At 38.1% G+C, this 14,540-nt stretch overlaps 1 protein-coding gene across 2 annotated transcripts in view; it reads left to right on the forward strand.

Annotated features, from left to right (window-relative positions):
- The window catches only part of cntln (centlein, centrosomal protein), a 138,064-nt gene that overhangs the window by 44,284 nt on the left and 79,240 nt on the right, over nt 1-14,540 (forward strand). For both annotated transcript variants that reach the window (XM_055205291.2, XM_055205290.2), the window contains 2 exons: nt 10,154-10,258; nt 11,839-11,928. In XM_055205291.2, the coding sequence (XP_055061266.2) occupies nt 10,154-10,258; nt 11,839-11,928 (195 nt within the window). The remainder of the gene's footprint in view (nt 1-10,153; nt 10,259-11,838; nt 11,929-14,540) is intronic.

The following is a 14,540-nucleotide window of genomic DNA, read 5'->3' on the forward strand; positions in this document are numbered from 1 at the left end:
GATACATCTACCCCAAAATTTTTTGAGTATATGCAATTAACTCTTTCCCCGCCAGCGTTTTTTAAAAAAAAATGCCAGCCAGCGGCAGCATTTTTCATGATTTTCACAAAAGTTTAATGCCTTCCAGAAAATGTGCTTCTTTAAATATATAAACAGACAATATATCAGATGAAAGAACAGACCCTCTGCTTTCAAACAAAAAAAACTTTCATCCTACCTTAATTAGTTCTCTCGTAATCACCTCTCAAACATGGGTAGGTTTCTTCAAAAACACCCAATTTTGAGCAAAAAGCTGAGATAATTCCATTTTTGCGAAGGACTTCAAATGCAGAGCGATCTTTAAAACATACACGGAGTTCTTTCTCTTTCACGTGAGGCGCTACTTCCAGGTTGTATAAGTTGAGGAAGTGCGCCACCTGGTGGATAATAGCGATGTTGTGGAAAGACGGATAATCTCGTCATTGGCGGGGAAGCGTTTTCTCTTAATTGACGAGATATCTCGTCAATGGCGGCGAAAGAGTAAAAAAAAGATGAGTGATAGATTCTTTGGCAATACCACAAAATTGTTTTCAACATTCAAATGGAAACGTTCAAGCACCTCTTTGACAGGGTAAATTCTATGTAAAATTTTATAAGAAACTTTATTACTAATTTTATTACTAATAAAAATGTTTTTTGTTATTGAACATATTTTTTTCCAATTTATATTTTTAAATTTAGTGGACCAAAACACTGTTGAACATTACAGGATAGAATCCAGGATTTCGTATCTGTTGCCAACCTCACAGTTCCTCCTTACTTGTTGGTGTGTGTGTGTGTGTTGTGGACCGTTTAGCGCGGCAAGCGAAGGAGAAAAGACAAACTGTAAAATTTGCGAGTGCCGTATGCTTAAGGCAATATATCTAATATGACGAGTCACTTATTGCACCGTCATCACCAGGTTGTTGTTAATAGCACGCGATGACAGGTGAGACAGAAACAGCACACACTGCATTCTGTGATTAAATGTTAACAAACTGATCTTCTTGTGAAAGAAGATAGTGGCATAGAATATAAAAAGTCAGTGTTCTAAGCTATTTTATGTTCATTTTGAAGTGCACAGTGATGATACATGTAGTATACAAGTGCTCTTAAGTGAAAATGTTGATTTTGGCAGAGGTTAACCCCCTGGGGTCCAAAAACGCGGGGACGCGTTTTGACGTGTTTTTTCCTTATCATGGCAGAATCAACTTAAAATACTCCATCATTGATAATCATACACTTACGTGTTTGACATCATTTGAAACGGTAAAGGGTCTTCTTTAATATGTGTTCATTCACAATAACAACAGATCTTTGTGTTTTTGTCAAATAAAGAAAATAAACAGGGTGTGCATCCAGACATTTCTGTCTCTGCCAGCTGTCTCTCAAAACATGTTACAAAAATCAATTGAAACTCCGCGAATACTCGTCACACAAGCATGATACAAATATCCAAAGAAAGCCTGAAATGTCTACTTTTAAACAAGCTAAATATAATCGAAAACAAATATGGCCTGTTTATGTAATCTGCATTGAAGTAAAGAGAGTACCGTTTTTCCTGGCTGACTTCATTATCTTTAATTCGGCCACGCCCACAGCTGTTGACATGGTAATGAAGACACACGAGCTGTTCAACCATAACAAGCAAAGCGTAAAGTTTGATCAGATTTAAAGACTTTACCGCATGTTTGGGAGATAAACTTTACACACACGTGAGGAATATCTTCATTTATGTCTGGACATTGAGGAAGAGAAGCATTTATCTTTAACGTTACCTAAGAAGAACAATGGAGAACGCACTGAAGCTGGATTAGAAGTAAGTAACGTCAACAGTTAATTTATACCACTTATATTTGCTATCATGTAACTTAATAGGCTATGCTCATGGCTTGTGCAGTTCAGCCTACATACAGTATGCAACCTTAGCAGACTGCACGCTTCGGATTGAAAAACTGTCGCATTGTTCACAAACAGACGCGATCTCACGTAATGGCGGATTTCACTGTTGCATGCTGTAACAGTGTTAAACACAGTTATTCACTTATATCTTTCATGGCAACTTTCAGTAAGCATGCACTGCTGTATCTTTTAAGTTTGTGCTGTAATATGATTCCATGTGTACATGCTTATTTACAAACAAATCCGCGTGACCTCCCGTAATGGCGGATAGGCTATCTGTTACATACTGTACAGTGTTAGACACACAGTTATTCACTTTCGTATCCTTCATGGCAACTTTGACTAATGCTGCACTGCGGGATTTGCTGTAAAATGATTCCATATTGTTTACATGCAAGGTAATTCCATACATTGCGCTTTACACGCGACACCGTTTTTATGAGCGCCGTGTTACACGGAGACGCGAGCTCGCGCACATGGACGCGCCATATGCGATGTGTTTTTAAAGTTCATACGCGCTTACAGAAACACGTTTAAAACAGAAGCTAGACGATAAGGGGATGGGCATCTGAAAACAGTCATCTGAAAACAGCTTTTCATATAACTAATTGCTGCAGATGTTTATCTGAGATTAAGTTTATGTACAAGATAGTTTATGAATGTAGTATCATATTTACCCATCAGTTATATATGTAAGGGTATTTCTGTGGACAATTTATGCTAACAGCTGTTTATAACTCTCTTAGAGGTCTGCATCCCTCTCATCAGTACAAAACTATGAAGTGGAAAAACACTTTTTGGACATAAAGTTATATGGTAACATGAGCCACAATAAGTTTACAGCTCTGTTGTGTATCAGTTTCTTAGTTTATACAAAGTTTTTGAATAGGGTATGTTTCCAAATAAACTGAAAATGTCCTACTGACCATCATTTCTATTTTGATTATATTGTTAACTTAATAAACCTCAAACAAACATGTATAAATTTGTCCTCACATTCTTTACTGTAGTTCACTCTCAGATTCCTGCCTAAAGGCTCATTATGCATCTCATTATGCGAGCCTTTGTTTGCTAGCTGTCAATCAATCCTTCTCGCATACGGCCACTCTAAACAAAAAGTGTCTTACCATTTCTAAATCAATACATTGTTTTATGTGACTAAGTAGGCAGGATGATTTTCACATAATTTTAAAGAAAAAACTCTAGACTACTAGATTCTATTTAGGAAAGTCTTGTTAAAACATGTTTAGTATGGGTTTTGTGGACTTATATCAGTGACTTAAAAATTTTGCTTTTTTAAAAACCACGCATAAACCTTTTTCTCTCAAAAATACAAACATGTACATACATGTAGCTCATATAATATTTTAGCCCAGTTTGTGCTGAACGCAGTGGTATGAGACACTTCCCATTATTATGTTTTAAAGCAACTGAAAAAAGACCAAATGTAAGAGCATGTCAGAACCTCTGAGAGTGTCCCAAAATGGTCGGACCCCAGAGGGTTAAAAACTGCATAGGTTTTTATTTTTGTAAAGAAGCCTGTTGTGACCAAAGTGTTAGGTGTTCATAACTCAATAAATATTTTATTTTCTTTGAATTTGATAGTAGCCTTTTTGTCCCCATAAACATGCACACACTGAAACGTACAGAAACCGTGACCTTAAAACCGTGATATGTACCGAACCGCGAGTAATTTGAACCGTTACACCCCTAGTAATAAGTATGATAGAAATCTAGTAATAAAAGACTGAACTTTCTGTTACATATTCAAAATAGCAAATAAAGTGGTGAGGCCAATGAAAATGTAGGAAAGGCAATGAAAATCCGAGTTAATGGCCTAAATGGGCCGGCAGAAGAAATCGTTATTTTCGAGCCCTGGTGATGGATAAGCCTGCATGTTTAATCAAAGAATCGAAACTGGGGGTAATGGGTTACAATTTTACTTTTAAATCATCTTTAACCAAATGATTGTTGTGAGTACTGTCATCTGTAGGCTAATTACTTTAGGTTCGAAAAATAGGTGAGTTGTTACTAATAAACTAGTAATTGTTTAAACCAGAGGTTCTCAAAGTGAACCCGGTGGTCCGCGATCCATAGCCAAGGGGTGCGCGCAATAATTTACAATAAATTATAAACTTGTGCTCTATTATTAAAAAGGGCATTTTTACATATGGGGACCATCTAAAAATGATTCACTCTTTAAAAAGTGCTTTATTAAAAGATTATTCACAGCGATGCCATAGCATTTAACTGGTGGACCACAGTAAGAATCCGGTACTTGAGGATTTGGTTTAAAAAACAATCTTTGGTTGTCATAAAACGATTTGTTAGACGATGTCGAGTGTGTTTCGAATGTTTTAGTCTTTAATGATATTAAGTCTTGTACTCAAGTGCTTTCATTAGATCAGCAGCTTGTGTACTGAGACTCATTAATAAACCCCAGCCATGTGTTAAAGGCCCAACTGGTCACTTATTCACTCCTGTAAAGTCCCTGTCCATCTGCAGGGGGCTCTGATCTGCAGTAAGATGCACAGTCCTGCTTCGATATGACCCTGACCTGCATCACTGCTCCCGTGCGTCTGTGGGCGAACACGCAAACCAGGTTGAGGTACCTCTGCGTTTTGGAGGATATGGGGGATGGGAACGCTATTCATGGAATTTCACAATCATTCTCATCTACATGCTTCATACAGTTGAGGGCCTCATTATAGTTGCTTCATAATTAACAGTGATCAGATTTGTTGTCGTGGCAGAAATTTTACATGTGTAGAGCAGTCTAATTCAGATGCAAGTCAAAGCTCTGCCAGCAGACGGGTCATGGGCCTCGGGGAGAGCTCCTCCATATGTTCCCTCTGCTTCTACATTGAGACCACCAGTGCCAGCAAACCTCCCAGAAGAACCTAATCGCGTTCTGTAATTACAGCACGCTGTTCTCTCTCTCTCCGTCTCTTTCACACTAACATTTTTTCTCCTTCCCCCTGCATTTTCCCTGCTGCCTGGAAATGAGGGGGAAAGGCTCAAACACTCCCTCATCAGATCATTTGTAAATTGCTTTATGTGGCTGATGTCGAACTGTGTTGGTTTTCAACTGTTTGAAATTATAAATAATTGTAACAGATGCGCCAATGTGGCCGGCCTCCAACAAATGAGGCCCTAGATAATTTGGCCGACCCTTTTGGCAGGCCAATTTAATAAAATGTGAACAAAATCTACCTGCTAATAATTTATCATCCCCTCTCCCAATTGGTTAAACTTAATTACCCTGGCAGTTAACAAGGTCACGCCCAGATGCCAAACCCGGCTGTAGTTTTGATAATGCAAACAGGAATCCAAAGGTGATGACAGAGCTGTTGTTTTTTCATTATCAAGCTTTTAGAGAGAAACACAAGTGCCAAGGCCTACTCGTCTGTTGGCAGTAATTACCAGTCATCACAGGCTTTAAGCTTATTGTTACAAACATGTGAAAAACATGGACGAGCTTTAGATTATTTTCTGGAGTTTTCGCTTGGTGAAGGAAAGAAACATTTATGTAAAATCTGCTTCCAACCAGTCCAAAAGAAAGCACCATATTGTGTGCCTGAACAATTAGATAAATCCGCTTTCTTTCAAGGATGCAGATTTTTTGTGACCCAGCCCTTGAAAATCCAGGCCTGTGAAATCCTTGATATTTTAGGTCATGTCAAAGATTGAAATTAAAGTAAATGAATGTGAGTGAATGAAATTAAACTGTGATGCTCCCAATCTCATAATTAGATTACGAGACTTTAACCTGGATTTCACAGGCAGGGTGACATGTATGACAGTAGCTGCATTTACATTGACAAATGAAATTGGTTTAAATGTTCAATCCAAATAAAAAGCTCCATGTAAACATCTCAATCGTAATAAAAAGTGCCAAATTGAGTAAAAACAGTTTGAGAGGGGTGGTTTATACCTTTTGTAATCCGCCCAAAAGGATGTGTAAACAGTTGATTGGGTTGATAACTGAAACTGGGATGCTCTGCGCATTGTGCAATCTTGCATATGCAATGACTTAGAATTGACGTAATGACATATGACACAAAGATTGCAAACTTATGTTGTTTATGGATTGTCTTGTCATTCTTAAATTTTCCTTATCTCCTTCCAATCCTCTGTAAAGTGATACCAGACAGCGTTGTCCGGTCAGTCAATGATTTATACTCTGTGTGTGTTTGGACTCGTTCTCGTTGACAGTGTCTGCAGACCATGTAAAGTCAAACACGCTTTTTGGGCACACGTGAATGGGTGCATTCTCTGCTGCTTGATAATCAGCCTTGCACAAAGCTGTGTGTGCTCGTCGTTTATTAATTATGTCCTGAATTAGATGAACAGTGGTTTTAGGAGTATGGCTTGTATGCGTATGTTGAAACGGCACAAAACTATATTTGTGCACATGTCAAATGATCAAATCTGATTTAAAGCTTGTTCAATATAAACACGCACATCAATCCGATCACATTATTAAGTGTTCATGTAAATGCTATGATAGGATTTATCAATCAGAATGATTTCATTCCTATGGAGGCAAAGGTGTCCACGTAAACGTATCCATTATCTCCTTCACACTCCAAAACAACGTCGGTGCAAATACAATATGTGCACTAACAATATATATTATGCATTATGCATGGCTCGACATTAACACATGGACGCTTGGACAAGCGAATGATAGGGCTGTCAGCATTAACGCATGTGATTAATTCATTAATCATTTGCATGTTTTACTTAATAATAGCAAAGGTCTCTAGCAGCTTGTTTTGAGTCATTGCTTGAACAGGTCGTCTGGTAGGCCTACTCACAGTTTGATCCAGAGCCATGGACAGGATGTGTGTTTTCAGTGCTGTACGGACCTATTTGCATGTGACAGGGTTTTGAGCATGTTCACGAGAGTTTTGAAAGAATACAGATTTCTCAGGGACAGATTATGTCTTTACAGTGCCCTGAGCACAGTTGTCTCGAAATGGGGTCTCGCACACTACTGACCACTCCGCGTTGATGTCATTTTTGCCGCGTGCAGCCCCGTGCTCGTGTGGACACGTTGAGTATTAACAAGGCAAGTTTACACTGAATTTGGCAGTTAAAATGCAAGTTAATTCTTCAGTTTAATCTTTGTGTGCTTCAAGTTCAATCTTTGTGTGCTAAAAAGGCACATAAGTTCCTGTAGAGATAGCAATACACATTCTTCTTTTTTTGCCAAGTAAAGAAAAGAATGTTATCAATGTCTTCTCTCTTGCTGTATTAAAATCTCACCTAGCTTTCTTCAGAGATGGCCCAATTAATATCCTTAAAGTCAATTCAAATTCAGTTTGTGCATGATTACATGATATAACAATTTTGTTAATACTGTATCCTAAATTGTGAATAATTAAGCGACGACACGTGTGTCCGATGAAACGGTCTTTAGTAATTGCTATAAGTTTTACTATAACTTTGAAAACCAACAGTATTTTAGCAGAAATCTAATTTTCTATTTGTTTAACTAATCAAAAACACTATTTCTAACCTTTTCTCGTTACTCCTTTTCAAATAGGATATCAAGCGAGTAAACCATACATCTTAATGCTAACTCAAAACTTGAGGTGTACATGAGGTGAAACCTGCCGAGATATTTGATCGTAGTTTCCGCTCACATCCATATTGATAAATGCCAAGTCTTGTGTGGAAACAATTGTGCGCACAGTTTTTTGTTGTATGTTCACTTGATAAATGAGTGCCAATGTGTACATACTTATTTGTAATGTTGTATTTTAAATATAATGTATAATATACTTTATGGGGTGGTTTCCCAGACAGTGATTAGCTTAAGCCAGGACTAGGCCTTAGTTTAATTAGGAAATATAACTAGTTTTAACAAACATGCCATACTAAAAACATTACTTGTTTGCATTTTGAGGCAAAACAAATGGCATTGATGTATTTTAAGATATGTCAGTGCAAGTTGTTTTCAGTTTGGACAGCTCTTACATTTATTTTATTTAAGGACTAGTCTAATCCCTGTCCAGGAAACCGACCCTAAAAGTGTAAGTATTGGTATTTATATCCAGTGTTGGGCAAGTTACTGAAAATTAGTAATTAGTTACAGTTACTAGTTACTTCTTTTAAAAGTAACTGAATTACTCTACCAGTTACTGTATATCAAAAGTAATTAGTTACTTAGAAAAATAACTTTTAAGTTACTTTTATGTCTGCTTTTTAAATGTAAATATGAACAGTACTGAACAGTCAAACAGTAAAATGATATGGATGGGCTATTTTACACGTAAGACTCTAATATATCACATACTGTAGGAGCCTATTTTGCTTTAGATTCAACCTTTGAATATTTTTGTTAGAAATTATCTTAATATGTAAACTTAGTTTATTTATGTATATCATTTAGACCATTTAGACAAATATTCAGCATGTTTACAAAAATATATAATGTGTTAAAATTGTTTAGTGTCTCTTTAAAAATTTTGAGACAATTGTATCAACATGTCATATTTTCTAAAATAAATTATAATTTTTCTGATTTCATATTTATTTTAATAAGTTAGAAACGTCTCCGCTGTGTCCTGCTGACAGGCGCGATGCGCGTGCAGCAGATGAGGCAAATTATGGGTCCTCCGAAGGTTAGACCGTCTCATTTCAGTTCTCTTCGCGAACTTCTGAGCGCCTTGAAAGGCCGAGTGCTCACCTTTTATCGCATGCTTAGTAGGGTGCAGCCCTTGAATTGGAACACAGCTTGTGAAGCTTGCCCCAGGGACTGCGCTCTTTGGTCATATATTGTTTTGTTTTCTGTTGGATTTAAATGATACACAGGATTAAAGGAAGATATTTAATCAGAAAACGGAGTAGGCTACGTGGATTGTTTTGTCGGACGGACACAGAGCGAGTGGATTGTTTTGTCAGACGGACACAGAGCGAGTGGATTGTTTGTTCGGATACGGAGAGACTGAAACTAAAACTAAAAGCGAGCTCACACATACTATGGAGTTTTAACACGGGTGTACAGCGCAGTTTGTATATTTTAGTGGAAACAACAATCGCGGATCGTTCTCTTCCATGAAGCCGATGTAAACATCTAAGAAGAATATATGAACATTTCTTAGATTTATTACCTTTGTGGACTACAAATGCAAATGGATGTCATACTGCGATTGCTTGGTGAAGATAATTTACAAACATAAGACCGGATGGATTATGACTTGCGCACAATTTTTAAACAAAGGTATGTTGTCCCGTTTAGATTTTTCATGTTCATTCTATATGCACTGTCAGCTATGATGAAGTGTAATGAATCATTGCGCCGCCAACTACGGTCCTGCGACGTCAGCTATCTCTTGTCTATTTTTTACAAAATAGAGTAACGCGAGTAACAAACTCATTTAAATTTCAGTAATTGCGTTACTTGATTTAAAAAAATACTTCGTTACATGCTCGTTACTGCTAAAAGTAGTGGAGTTACAGTAACGCGTTACTCCCATCACTGTTTATCTAATGCTAATTCATATTTCGTCTAACAGCCCATTAAATTAAGGCTATGTGTAATGTAAATAAAATTAGTTAACATTATTATTGTTAATAATAATGTGTATAGAGATAGCAAATACGACTCCAAACAGAATACAAAGCAAAAACCAAACTGTAAAGATTGTGAAATATTTTGGACTTTATTTTTGAATTAACATCCTTTAAGTCTGAGTCAAATGATAATAGGAAATTTGAGTATGTCCCGTAACATACTGCTTCACTGGTCACGGTGAGAGTTGTGATTGTCGGTTCAGATAAAATAGGGTGACAGACAGATGAACTGTTGTCATGTACTGTAACACACTATCAGAGAAACACTCCTACCCTGATTATGCTGCTCCTGCTTCATTTTTACGAGCAAGACAAGGGTGCGTGCTTGTAAGGGGAATGTGACATGACATGCGGCGCACAAGCTGCCCTGCGGACCTTCAGATGATTGTATAGGCAGTGGTTCTGCCAACTGCTTGCATGATTAATGAATGCATTTGTGCTGAAATTATTTAATCGAAAATGTTGATGTCCCGATCATCTAAATTATTAATGATTAGTTATTTGAGTGTTGATTTTTCATAAACATATCTAGTATTAAGTACAGTGTACATTTCTTTATAGATTCTTTTGGTATTTAATTGAAAAAATTGTCTGCTCATTAAATGTTCAGAAACTTAACTCCTAAATATCTTTTGAATTGTGTTTTCAGGAGGCTGGCCAGAAGCAGGACAATTCATCTTTACCCCTCCTAAATGCACGAGAAGAGCAGCTTTCAGTGGACATGCGAACCACTAGAGGCCAACAGACAAAACAGGTACATCCACAGATATTAGAGACTCCACTCAAGTTGATAAAAATGAAAATTCTGTCATTGTTGACTCACCCACAATTTTAAACACGCATCAATTTCTTTCTTCTGTTTTATATGTTTTATTATGTGTTTTTATCATGACAGATCGTTAGTTGTTTTATTTAAGAACATCTTTTCTAAGTATTTAGGTAAACGCAACATTTTGGGTGGCTGCCATTTTGTGGTGTTCCGTAACTAGAGTAGAGAACTTCATTCCTTACATTCGTTCACTAATACCCACAATGCACTCTGATTTTAAGGGTACATTCGGTGTACACTCGATGTACGACAGTGTGACTGGAAACAGCTGGTGGATAACTAAACACTACCAATTTATGGTTATACATTTGTGTTGGAACTTGTTGACTACTTTTTAAAAATAAACTAAATGAATGTGTTAGACAGTAACCTATTTTAAATATAACACATCTTTTTATTAAATATAATAAAAACATAATACTAAATAAACAAGCAGTTTTATTTCTTTATTATCAGCTTATACTGTGAACATGACAAATATGACAAACAGTAAGAAAAAAACTTTACAGTTTCACAGTATGATCCAGCCACATAGGTGTATAGGTTATGTTTCTGACGTATGGTATACGTTATATTCTAAAATTGCTCAATTTCGTTCACTTCTTTCCCATTTAGTGGACTCATTTTGCCACTAGTTTAATGACAGCTGAAACTTTCTTTGTTCTCTGTATTCAGACATTATTGATTTTCTTTTTGTTTGTAAGCTTCCAATTCACTCTTGCTAATCCTTGCAGAGTTTAGGTCTTTGATGTGTAGGACACCATTGTTCCTGGGAATGTTTAGTCAAGTTTTGGGACAGGGGAAAGGTCAGCTGCAGAATGTTGCTAATGACTTTGAACACTTCAGTAGGTATTTGGACTAAAAGCAAAAATCAAAAAGCAAGGGACTTTGTAATCAGCAGTTAACTATAAAGCAATGCATTTCTCGATCTCTTAGCTGGTACGTCTGCCATTTTATAGTTTTACTTTTTCACACTTGATCCACCTTATGACCTTTATTTACAGAGTAGAGCAGATTTCCCATTCTAGTCTCACACTTTTCTCCACTGGTTTAGGTACTTCAGAGAGAGCCCACTTTCTATCTCTCTCCCTAAAGCCTGCTTCTGTTGTCTTATCAAGTGTAACTCCAAGCCCTGATAGAGCAATTAAAGGCGCCTCCCACCCCACCTTTGGTAATGAGGCCTGGCGCGGTTCTCACTCTATAACCCTTTAGTCTCCCCTAATGGGACATCATTATTGTCAAAGAAACAATGTAAATGAACATGCTCATTAGGTCCCTGCACAGAGAACCCTTCAGCTGCATGCCGTGAGCACTCTTACTCGCAATTCATCCCCGTGGCCCCTGTTAGATTACGGAAAGCGTGTGTGCCGCGGTTTGTGGGTTTGTATGCGAGAGCCTATCACTCATTGTTTTGCTTTTAAAGACTTGCAGACTTGCCAGTAATGTCATTAAAAGAAGCCAGCTCACTTATATTGATTATCTTGATGTCCTTTTGTGTTTGTCAGCACTCCAGATCCTCATCTCCAAGTGGCACTGATGGAACAGGCAGAGAAGAGCAAAAGATTCAGCGACTGCAGGATTTACTTGCGCTTAAGGTGAACACTAATACTTCCTTTATTCTGCCTTTGTGAATCTCTTTGATGACCTCTTAGGAGATTTATATCCTTCTGTGAACATTTTAGCGACATTTCTCGCCTCCCCTGAGAGAAAGAGAGGACTTTCCACCCTTGTGCCTGATGGCTCTATTATTACCAAATACAATTACAGCAGAGCAGAGTTAATGTCCTGTAGAAGCAGCACATGCAAGGTCTCATACACTGGCAGCCTTTCAGCTTATGGGTGAATAATTGCGTGTGTATTTGCATAGTTGTGTGTGTGTGGGTGTGTGTCTCGGTTGTAGCCTGGCAAAGTTTAGACATGAAGAAGCTCATGCCAGGTGGAGACTGCTGCTGTCCTATGACCACTGCCCTCTACCTGACCTTGGTACTTCATCATCCATGCGCGCACACACATGCAATGTCTGCAGAGGCAATGAGGCAACGGGAGGGGAGACTGCTGAAGAACCCGTGGTCTTTGCTAACCAATCATCCATGTCTCTCTTTTGACTTTTCCTGCCTCTCTCTTTTCTGCTCACAGCTCCTTTCTCCCTCACTTTAAATCTCAAGTAAACTAATCTAGTCTATACTTTTGTCTGTCAACACTTAAGTTTGTGAGACTCGGTGGCAGTTGCTAGTTTTAACGGCGCGAGGTCCATCTTCTGCAGAAGTAAGGAGGTTGTGTTGGCTTGTATTGATTTTGATGCCCAGGTGGATGTGTGTGCAGGCGCTATAAACGGCCCCCTTATTCCACAGTGTCACTCAGACATGAAACGTCAAGCACTCAATCTAAGCAGCCCTTCATTAGCACTCTGTTTTGTTTTGCTCCACTGTCTCATATTCTCTGTCTTTCTTTTTCAGTTTGGTTTTGAAGGCCGAATGTCCTCTTGTGAATTTTGAGCAGTAAATCCATACTTGTCACATTGGCAGGCAGACTGGGGCTGGCTTGTTCTCTTTGTCCTTGTTAATAATAACAGGGTTCAGGGCCCTGCATTTCCCGCCCAGCAGGGCTGCCGTGTCATAGCAGCAGTAAACAAGCTTTCCTCCCTTTCAGAAAGCCTTTCGTCAAGTCTCCTGGCCCTGGCCACTCAAGCTGAAAGGTGCGCTTGCTGTCTTTGGTAGAGTTCGGCTTGGCTAAGGTCAGAATAATAGAGGGCTGTCTTGTCAGGAAAATCTATATGTTCACCCCTGAAAAGTCCCATGTAATCTTTTTTTGGAGACCCCCCTCATTTTTGTCTTCAAATAGCTATGAAGCAAAGACCAATATTTATGGACATTTGGGGAGCGACACATCTCACTGAGGCATTCCTCCTGCTGGGGGGTTTAAGTGGTTAGAGAAGTCAGCCTTTTTTCAATTGGATAAAGGGGCAAAATGTCAGGTCGGAGTAATGCTACAAGTGCCAGGTCGTCGTAGAAACGCTTATTGGTACTTTTACACCAGGAAGAGCAATGACAGGAGATCTCCAAAAAGTATAAAATAATTCAGGGGAAGCATTCAGTAAAATAAAATGATATACATTTAAAAAAAAATTGTGTGTATTTGTTGATTACGCATGACACGTAGGTAATAAAAGACATTTTACTGACACACATAACAGTGACACATTCAACACAATTGCTACTGATATACTAGAGAGAATCACATATGGTGAATAATAAATACATGTACTGTAGTGATAGCACAAGAAATGCTACCACAGTAAGTCGTTCTAATTTATGTTTGTAAAATAGTTTTTCCCTTTTTTCCTCAGTACTTTGTAGAATGTTGGGATTGTTTATATGATTTGAGCTAGCTTATACTCTGTTACAAACCTCTATAGGAAGCCCACATGACTTGGTATGTGGGCTTCCCACAGAGGTTTGTAAGGGAATATTCGGTGTCTAATTCAAATGAGCTGCACCACGCTTGTTTTACCAGTTCACATAGCGCTTTTCAGGTTGGTTTATATAGCCCAGTTGAGTCTTGCGCAGTCTTTTTGGTCGCACAGATAATTTGCTTCCACTGTGCTGTTTAGTCAGGTAGTGCTGTTTTGTCTCACTTATGAGACAAAGTGTAAGCTAAGTGTTTGGCTTTGGAGTTTCCCATATGCATCAGAAAATGGCAGTACATAATCAAATATTGTGGGCAATTTTGTAGTCACACTGGTGCGACTTCTAACGAAATTTAGTTTCACCAGCAGGAAAATCTGAAGCCCTAAGGAGTCAGGAGAGTTAGGCTCGAGTCAGAACGTCCTTAACAATCTAGAACACGCCACTGAGGGTACTTTGATGGGAAGGTTTGCACAGGAGCAGAATGTTGTTGTGGGGGTTTTTGGTTTTGTCTTCTAATTGCTGTAAACCTAAAACCAGGAGTTTTTATTGTGCCCTATGGCAAAAGTTAAAGGATACACAATTGTGACAGTCACCTAATAGACTCACCTCCTTATGAATGCACAGAACCGACACTTCCATTTTAAACAGAATTTTAATCTCCTTTACTTGCGTCATTAAACAGTAGACTTTGAAGAAGTATTCTACATTCTTTCTTTTTTTTAGAGTTCATCAATTTGTGTGTAGATATTTATTTATTGGATTATGAGCAAAAAAATCCAGATTGCCTTCTGCCTTGCAAG

The sequence above is a fragment of the Misgurnus anguillicaudatus genome, chromosome 3 (assembly GCF_027580225.2).
Source record: "Misgurnus anguillicaudatus chromosome 3, ASM2758022v2, whole genome shotgun sequence".
NCBI classification, from domain to species: domain Eukaryota; kingdom Metazoa; phylum Chordata; class Actinopteri; order Cypriniformes; family Cobitidae; genus Misgurnus; species Misgurnus anguillicaudatus.